The 10,196-nt window shown below is 34.4% G+C and overlaps 1 protein-coding gene across 2 annotated transcripts; it reads right to left on the bottom strand.

The window, feature by feature from the left end:
- Nucleotides 1-3,510: 3,510 nt before the first annotated feature.
- LOC114392747 (phospholipid:diacylglycerol acyltransferase 1-like) lies at nt 3,511-9,610 on the bottom strand. 2 transcript variants are annotated; one of them, XM_028353975.1, is made up of 7 exons: nt 8,804-9,610; nt 7,679-7,901; nt 7,304-7,587; nt 6,468-6,792; nt 5,769-6,028; nt 4,917-5,416; nt 3,511-4,078 (listed from the first exon to the last, which is right to left on the bottom strand). In XM_028353975.1, the coding sequence occupies exons 1-6, from the start codon at nt 9,232-9,234 to the stop codon at nt 4,933-4,935; spliced, it is 2,007 nt and encodes a 668-aa protein (XP_028209776.1). In that variant the 5' UTR covers nt 9,235-9,610; the 3' UTR covers nt 3,511-4,078; nt 4,917-4,932. The 2 variants fall into 2 exon arrangements, with proteins under 2 accessions (XP_028209776.1, XP_028209777.1); XM_028353976.1 differs by having other exon boundaries at nt 3,511-4,051.
- Nucleotides 9,611-10,196: the final 586 nt, after the last annotated feature.

The following is a 10,196-nucleotide window of genomic DNA, read 5'->3' as shown; positions in this document are numbered from 1 at the left end:
GACAGATATGTATGTTTTGATATTTAATTAATTTTTTATATATATTTCTTGTTGAAACTTGAAAGGCATGGTAATTTATTAATATATGGTGGATCAAGCTTATCTTAAAAAGGACAAAGAAATGTTATATTAGTCCGATCAAGTCTATCCTCATACGATTCTAATGATATTTATTATTTTATTAAGTTAACATTAACGTTTGTTAACGTCGCCTATTCCACGCTTTCACTTCTCGTTGATTTTTTTTTAAAAAAATAAATCAATTTGAATTGGTTGTGGATAAGGTTTCACTGTGTAAAAGAGAATCTATACTAAAGTTTCTATTTTTTCTTTAATAAAATGGGAAAGAAAGATTAAGTGCAGAAATGTCGGTAGAATGGAATTAAATAATTTAGACCAACAACGTACGAGCAAAATACCATGCAAGGTTGCCAATCATTTTCATTTTCCTTTTTAAATGAGCAAAAAAAATGTTATTGCAAAAGTAAAGTTAACGTTCTTTTTTTTATAATCCAAGGATAAATACAAGAGAATCCAAAGATATAAACCACACGTATAAAGAAAAAATGAGGTAATAAAAAGGTAAAAGAGGGTGGGGATAAGTGATGTGATCCTTTTCCTTACTTGATCCGGCAGGGGAAGTTGATTCTTGGTTAGCCATAGCTGGACAGAGAGTGATATCGTTGTGATGGGATGGCCAGCTAACAGAAAAGGAGAAAGAGATTTTAGATGAATTGTGATTCTTTTTGGGGAATATGATATCTTTTCTTAATTTATTACTTATGAGTTGTAAAGTTCTATCTTTTAATTTTTATCACATTATCTACTAAATTAATTTGCGTGCTTTTTATCAAAAAATAAATTAATTGCGTTGCTAGACTAATCTATTTTGAAGAAAGATAAAAGGCATATTTCTTTATCATTTTTATGAAAAGTTTTTAATAGCTAAATAAATTATTTGTCTTAAATTAAGCTAAAATAAAATGCATTAAGCATAGCAATATTTTTCTGCAACAATAAATCAATATAAAAATTACCAATATCTGTATTAATGACGACCAAATTGATGAGTCTTTGCTAAAAAAAAATCATTTGATAAAGAAGAATATCCAAATTATGGAAGAAGGCTAGACACACGAATAATGACAACAAGAAAAATGAATCGAGTTGAATAATAGTTTTATCAATCCTTGCAATTCAAAGTTGAGGATAAAATATCAAACTTATATCAATATAGAGTTTTGTAATAAATTAAATTTTATGAAGTACTTGTTTAAATATGTTGATAAGAAACATATTCAATAACGGTTAAAATGACTTTACAATTAGAAATTAGTAAAAAGATGTCTGTGTTGTAGATGAGGTCGAATAGTATTGTGATTCCAAGTATTTATTATTATGTAATTTGACGTGGAGGAAAATCATTTTTTATTTACATCACAAATAGTCTCTAGTTCAAAGATTGATGTTTCAAGTTCTTAATCAGTAATCAAATATGTTAAAAAAAGGATGAAGGGATTATTCATGTCGTGCACATGAATGGATAAGTAAAATCCAATGTTTCTAGCTAGAATGAAGGCGAACAAGATGTATTTGGAAGGTATAAATTATTAAATTAGACTTGAGACCAAATTCTTACACATTTTGTTTATCACAGTACCAATGGTTTCCAACAACAAAGATAATTTATTTTGTTCCTACGAGAACCAATAAATAGTTGCAGTACATGGTGTCAAACAAGTCATACCGGTTATAAGAATATAAGAATAATCAGTAAACAACTAAACATATTTATAAGAATAATTGTCATACAATAATGAATATGTCGATGATATTAAGGAAGATGAAAAATTAGTTTCGGGTCCTTAAAAAAATATTTTTTATATTATTGGCATCAAACACAATAAGTTGTAGTATGTGGGTGAACAAACTATAGAGTTTCTGACTTGTGGAATTATATATATGACCAAAGGAAGTCATTAAAAAAAATTACATGAGATATAAGATCATAATTTATTTTTTTGACTGTAAGGGATCCAATAATCAACAATCATGAGACTAATTTCTTGAAATAGAACATTAGTTTGGGGAAAATTCTTCTTTCTCCACATATATTACTCTATTCATATAGTTAGAAATCAAAATCGAATACTGACATATATTTAAAGGACTCAAGTTAGTTGTCACGTGCGTCTTATTGTGGATGATCATAAATGCTCTGGTTATCCTTCTATTGTTTATATTTAATTTCAATTTTTTTTATATCTATTTATCGATAGATGGCAATAAATTAATTGCTAGCTATTAGTTTTAGTTAGTTTCTTTATATTATAATATTTTGTTAGTTTTTTCACTGGAAACATTTTGTTAGTTGGTTATGAACTTATGAAGCTTTTTGCCTTATGCTAGCCCATATATGGCAGTATATATTTTGTATTCTACGGATCATTACAGAAGATTGATTGTGATGAAAAAATATCTCAAACACAATAACAAATTTAATAATAGAGTAATAGGTAGTAGAAATAAAATTTCCCAAAATTTGCAAGAATCTAGCACCAATAAATATTTTAACACAATTTGTTTAACTTGAAAAATCTGTCAATGCAAGGTTAAAAATCAAAACAGACCTCCATTTGATACAATAGAGACAAGAAAATGAAATCTTAAAATATAGATAATAGAATGTAAAATATTTATCTTTCTCTGAATATCTTTTTGACGATCAAACCGAACAATTTAAAGTATCACGTGTGTAGAACCTGTTGCTTAAAAATCAGCCCGATTCAACGGTAAACAAATCCGTAATTGCAATCTGAAAAACACTCTATGGTTCTTCTTTCTTTCTCAATGTTTTGTAAGTGTTTTCCCCTTTTAAATGATTCTCTCTCTAATCTCACCCTTCTCTACTTAAATAAGTGAGACAAAATAGACTGGTGTTTATTCCAAAAGATTGCTACCTCTTTTGCATTCTTCTATGTTTTCATATCCTACATGGTATCAGTATACCATTTTGTTTCCTGAGGTTCTACACATCAGCTATGACAAAACAGACATTGAGACTTAGGCTGACTTTGCCACAAATCTTCTAAATTCTCTTTTACCTTTACCTAAATGAAACCCCTTCTTTGATTCTTGCATCTCCTCTATTAAATGGCAAGAACTATTACACGAGATCGTAAAGTGCTTATACCCTTGATCTCAAAATTTAAAGTGGGTTTTTTTTTATATGGAAGCATCACCCACCGGGCAAACTCAAATCCACTGTTTGCACAATTGGCAAAATGCAACTCAACTGTTCTTTCTTGGCTTTAGCATTCAACATTCAATTTTTCTTTACACCATATTTTTGTTTTCACTTCCTGGTGTGCTGTGTCGAACAGCTACATCACACTAGCATATATTATCAACAAAGAAAAAGTTTACGATGAAGAAACTACATCTGAAATTCTTGCCACCAACTTTATCAATAATAATCTATTGTTTACACCAATTTACAGTAAATCTTGGTTTCAAATTAAAACCATGCATTTATAAACCCATCATAATGGAAATTGGAAGGTACAACGTGATATAACAAACAATATTCCTAACTAACTCCAGTGTTAGGATATAATAATAATAATAATAACAACTACTACACTACGACACTGTTATTCCTATACTTGAGGCTTGGGCTCAATCTTTTCAAAACTTCTGACTGACAAGAGAATGTAGTCCGTGCAGCGCATAAAAAATTAGTAGAGTGAAAACAGGAGCAGACTAACACCAATACACTTGACAATAATCAAATCAATGAATGCAATCAACAAAATTCTCGTCAAGCATGAATCATGCACCTAAACTAAGAGCTTGGTATAATTTTTTTTCTTGGGGATGGGGGTTGTAAACAGATTCAACACTTTTTCGAAACAATGAAATTCTATAGATAAAATCCGAGTAAGAAGCAAGCTGTCACTGCGACTGGTCTATCAGCTCCAGATCTCATACCTTCAGCTCTATCGTAAAGCACAACAGTCAGCAGTTGAAGCAGATAGGATTCTATCAAGTACTGAAGTAATGATGTGAAGATAGTAATCTGGTCAGAAAAATAGCAACGGTAAGTTTCTTAGAGAAATGTTAACAGTGAAAACGAGTCAATAAGCCAACTGGTCAACACCATAAATTAAAGCTAAAATATATTTTTTATCTTAGACCCTTGTTATCTGAAAGTCACATTGGACTTGCAACTAATTCAAATCAAGCCAAGTGAACCTGTTTCAGAGGAAAAAGCTCTCCGAGTAGTTAGTGTTTTTATTTAGATAAACTTCTAGACGAAAATAAAAAGGTAAAAACTTATCTCATAAACTAAAATCAACTTTCTTATTTCTCCCATACACCTCAATTTTTGGAAAAGTAAGATAAGAAGTAAATAAGTTGATTTTAACTCATGAGAGAAGCTCAATTCATTTTACCTTTTTTTTTTCCTACAAGAGTTTATGGAGAAGTTTATTCAAACAGCACTTTAGACCAACAGACATTGATAGTTAAAGCTAATACATTGACTCCGTTTCTATGTGATTCCAAAGCCAAAGATTTTATGATATCTATAAACTGGTATCCATCAGTGTATAAAAACTTAAAATGCTGAGAGCATGAAAAAAAAACTGAAAAAAAAACAACAGTTGAACTGCCAGATCATGAACAGACTATATCTCCAGTTCAATCATGGTTCAACTACAAATTGAACCACAACCAATTCAATCTCCGGTATACAAACATCCTGTGTGAATATCAGAAGCATCAAAATATTTACCCTGATTCAAACATTTATAATCTAATTTTTCACTTAAGATAGGACAAGGAAGTTGGCCGCGTTAGACTATACTTGGGCCAAGGCTCACAATTAATGCCAAAAGGCCAAGGAATAAACTTACCGGTTACCATGTGAATCTAGAGCTTCAAATTGATCTTTTCAGACCATTTGAAAATATCGGAGTGCACTCTATCTCCACCCAAGTCCTTGCCAGAGGCTCCAGCTGCTACTCGTATAATATCTTCAAGTAAGGCAAAGTTACCCAATATATCAACATGAGCGCCACTCTGAGTTCCCCTACCTTCTAGAAGATTAGCTGGAGGGGCATGATCATACTCCCTTATGAATGTCTGGATTCCTGAAGGATTAAAGCGGGTTCTTCCCCGCCAACCTTTTGCGCACATGAAACCAGCACTTAAAACAGGAACAGTTTCATCACCATCAGAACTGTAAACTCCATCCCTTAGACATGTGTACTCATTTCCACCATCTGCTGAGGTGTCAATCTGAAATGGAATGTGGCATTCAGATTGAGGATTTAACTTGTAGACATAGGCTCTTTCTGTAGGGATCCCAACCCCATACATAGAGTAAATCTCCATATCTGGAGCATTTGGTAATCTGTAGCAGCAGGACAGAATATTAAAAATAACACAAACCACAGGCAGGTAGAAACAACATATTTTCAAACAGCATGATATGAAATTGTTGCCAATAGTTAAATCAACAATCCATTAGTTCCACCAATCCAGGTAACAAAATAATTACACAGTAGCAAAGTGCTATGCAATAGTAGAATTCGTTACCCCCCGCCCCAGTGACCCAATTGAACTAGATTGATGTGCTTTGCTTTGTATAACATTAAAAATGGTCAGAAAGGCTTTTGATGAAGGAAAAATAAATAGCACCCAGTTCAACTTCATCTTTTATAAGGAGTGAACTACAAGAACAAAATCAAAGTAAAGAACCTCACCTTGTTTCCAAGGGGTTAGACCAATATTTGTAATGTTTGTATTTCTGATCATCCAAATTATCAGCAATCCCATAAGAAAAATGAGCATCCCCACGCTTCATCATCTTGGGGGCAACAAAATGAAGTAGATCCAAAATTGAATCAGCTGTGTAAGCTTTGTAATCTGTAACAGCTTTGATTCCATCAACACCCATGTCATGGTACTCTGTCCACACATCACAGTTAGATGTGTTTGCAAGGTTCCTACCCTTAAGAGCACCCTGTCAATTTTAACAAAAAACAATACATGAAATATTAACAACGCCATCCAGAAAAACACTTGATGCTAACTGCACATGGTTAACAGGTATCCACAGTTTGAGAATATTGGGAGACAGATACAGAGGAACTTCCATCAGTAAGTGCAATTGACTGATAAAGGAGAAAATTTCACTTCAATGTGAGGGCATGAAAGGCCTGATAGAGAGCAATTTTTAAATTAGAATTTGATAATCGATAGAAAGTTATGTAACCATGAATATTCATATACAAACTGAAAGCTCAGCTATTCAACTAAATATAAATACTCAAGTTAAATATCTGAATTCTTGATATTCAAAAGGACAAATCAGGTATGTCTACAAATGCTATTGTTCCAACATTAAAAAGAAGGATGGAGATTATAAACAAAATGCTCAATGTATATATTAGGAACATTACCCTAAAATCCAACCTCTCAAGCTTGGAGGAGTGCAAATCAGCTATATCTTTCCCAAACGATATGAGTCTCCCATAATTTATATTTTTCATAAACCCAAGATTCTCTTTGCCATTTTGAAATGCACCGTAAGTATCATTGTTCTTGTTCTTCTTTACACTGCAGTTATAGGATACATCAGCTGACCAATCAAGGCCACCCCATATAGTATCCCCACCTTTGGGTATCATTGACATGGTTGAATCCCACGTTCGGGTCATCCGCATTAGATGCTGTAAAGTTTTCAGACCAAAAACATCCTTATCCCAAAAACCTGGTGCAAAAGTCCTGTATGAGGTTTAGAGATTCATTAGATTATATATGCATTCGCAGCTAACATGATTCATTTTATAATAATATCATCAATGGAAATTACAGAAAAATTCACCCTAACAAAACTTGAGAAAATCCTTATATATGTCAAGGAAACACAATTTTGAAGATCTTATAAACAGATCAACAGCATTATAAAATAGTTTTTGGAGGAATGAAAGAAGTTTGTACAAAATTAACCGATGATTGACTTATTAAGAATATTGATCAAAACTTGAGCTTTCGAAGGGTAACAGAATACAGACACTAGAATAGAAACTTATTGTCCAATCAAAAGGGATAAAAATTACACAACCACTTCCTACAGATATATAGTCTGTAAAACACATTCAAAAACCTACTTGTCAAGAGACATAGAAGAAACTTTTCAAAAACCTACTTGTCAAGAGACATAGAAGAAACTTTGGGTTTAAAAAAAAACCATACACAGAACCAAGCATTTAAATTATAGTGGTGAAAAAAGAACCTGGCAACAGCAATATCCCTGGCTTCTATAGAGAAAAGTCCTGCGACAGATTTTGGAACACCAAGAAAAGGTCCCCCAATGTTCATCACTGCTTTAATATGTTTGGCACACCAATCTGACCCACCCCCTCCACCCATTGGTGCTGGTGCCTCAACCCATTTCATAAAATGCAAAAAGTACAAAACACCCATTGAATGTGGAATAACAACCACCTTATTACCACCATTAGTAGCCACCATGAGCTCTATATTACTTTTCATCCTGCTCAAAGTTTGATCCCTGACCTGGTCAAATGAAGAAGGTAGAGAAAAGCCCATCTGAGGGTTTACCAAAAATGAATACAAAAATAAAATACAGGATAGGACAGAGAACTACCTCTGTATTCTGAAATGAAATTCTCCAATCATAAGCAGCCATATACATGTTTTTCTCCTCATACCCAATGCGAGCTAAATTAGCAATTAGAACTGCCCAGACAAAATAACCAGGTGCAAAATAATCAGCTGCTACAAGTCCAGACACAGGCCTAACTCTAATGCCTGGATGGTCTAGTCCTGTTTCATTATCTAGTGACATGTGCTCAACCCAGCATAATGGTCTGCAGAAGGTAAAATAAAAATCATATACCGTTATAGCTAAATTCAATAGGAGTTATTAAACATCCACAAAACAAGAACTTGATGCAAATATATTTGCCAATAAAAAAAGACAGATAAATGTGCTGCAAGACAAATGTTGGAATGGCTACAATCATTGAACATTTGAATCAAACTCCCCAAACTCTGTCAGACTGATGGACTTCAATAAGTGCCAGTGAAAAAGGTTCAGCCCAAAATCAACTTGTGTGTGTGTAAAAATTCTGCCTTACAATTAATGATACTAAGGACACTAGATTCATTCCCTCTACCAAATGATGATCGTATTATTACACACACAAATATATATATATATATATATATATATATATATATATATATATATATATATATATATATAAAGGAAAAGTACAGATTACAAACCTAGAGGAAATGCCTAAAAATGTCATCCTAACACGACAAATAGATAATGGTAGATTGTAATGTTGTTATTTACACCATCATGCTTCCTAACAAAAATCAGTACACTATGGCAGAAGAATACAAGAAAGGTACTTCGGAGAGAATATTGCCTAAATACTTTCCGCTATATCTTTCTGAATTACAACAAAAGCATTGGCAGTTTTCAGGATCCAGCAAAGAAAAAAATAGTACTTTTTCATTTTTCAACATAAGAAAACATGGCAGTTGATAAATAGTAGCATGTCAGTTTCATTCCAACTCACTAGAAGTTACTCCCAATCATTTCCCAAACACAAACTTAGCCATTGTTGTAAAACGCCACTTGCTTACTTCCCAATCAAGTAATACAACATGCAAGCACTTTTTCTCATATAACTAATTCAAACAAATACGCCACTGAAACACATTCAAATCCCTATATAACAGAAAAAGAAAAAGGTACCTTTTGTACAATTCCCCAAAGGTGCCACCCCACAACCTCTTCCTGAACAACCCATCCGCACACTGGCGACCCTCCCAGAGTTCCAACCCGCCGGTAACAATTCCGGGAACGAAAACCACCGGGTGCTTCACCGTCAAGCCCTCCTTCCTGAGCTTCACGCCGGGAGGATCCGGCAACGGCCCGGTTATCGCCTCCGTCACGTACTGAGGAAACGACGCCGGCATTGCATTGTATAGAAAGAGCAAAAACCACCAAATTGAACAAATGAGTCCAACGAACCAACAACAGCTATCCACGCACGACCATCTCTTTATTATTATATTTTCGCCTTTGATAATCTTCTTCTCCTTAATAACCTTTTTCTTATCCTTCTCTTTCTCCTCGTTTGGCGAGGGATTCGCAGGGGCCTTTCTCCGTCGTAAAAACGACATCGTATAAAGGTGTCAAAAGAAGCTTTAAAGTTTAAATGCTTTGAAAAGACCGAAAGTGCATTAATGGAGGAGACGAGGCTCTGAGCTGGCGGATTCTGTGACAGTGACGTTTGAGCTTAGAGGCTAGGACGGAACCCTAGCGGCCGATGAACGGAGAGTGAGATTCGCCGTGGAAGGATTTGATTGGCTGTCGTCCTGCTGGGGGCGTGTAATTTTGTTTAAGTGTGCGTGGGTCTGGGTCTCAGAGTGAGGAGAAAGGGTATTCAGATTGGGACACGTGGCGGGATCGTAAGGTTTCTGGATGCGGTGCGAATTGTTGTTGTTGACAGAACAATGAGCGGCATAGGCAATTAAGCGGGAATGAACATGAACATGAATAAGTACGGTACTCAACCATTGTATTCAAAAGATTGAACGGTACCTTGGTTTTTGTGGGGAAGGTTTTCTTGCTTTCCTCTACTTGCTTACCAACCCGCAAGGCTCAGTATTTCGACTTTTCCAGTCTTATTACAGAAACTGTTTGGTTTGATACTAGTCTTAAATGATCTATCTGATGATTTTTCTCCCGTGAGAAGTGAGAACCCTTGCTACAGCACTGAGCCCCGATTCCAGATAGTATCTTAATTTGAGGTGGAAATTCCCGAGGAACATACTGAAACATCTGAAATTGATCTCTCACTATGCTTTGTTGGACGTTTCATGTCTGACAAGCCTACTCGATTTCAACTCATGCAGGAACGTATGTCGCTAGTATGGCGACCACTGAATGGCATTTCGATTTCACAGATCAATGATAATTTGTTCTTGTTTCAATTCTTTCATGTTGTTGACTTCCAGAGAGTATTGTAAAGAGGCCCATGGCAGTTTGACGACCCTCTCTTCTTTGTTCCTTTTTGGATTTAGATTCATAATGTCCCCATTGGATTCATGTCGCAAAACGCAGGAGCAAATACCGGAAAATC

The sequence above is a fragment of the Glycine soja genome, chromosome 17 (genome assembly GCF_004193775.1).
Source record: "Glycine soja cultivar W05 chromosome 17, ASM419377v2, whole genome shotgun sequence".
In the NCBI taxonomy this organism is placed as follows: domain Eukaryota; kingdom Viridiplantae; phylum Streptophyta; class Magnoliopsida; order Fabales; family Fabaceae; genus Glycine; species Glycine soja.
The sequence above is the reverse complement of the archived record's forward strand: the minus strand, read 5'-3'. Positions and strand labels throughout refer to the sequence as shown.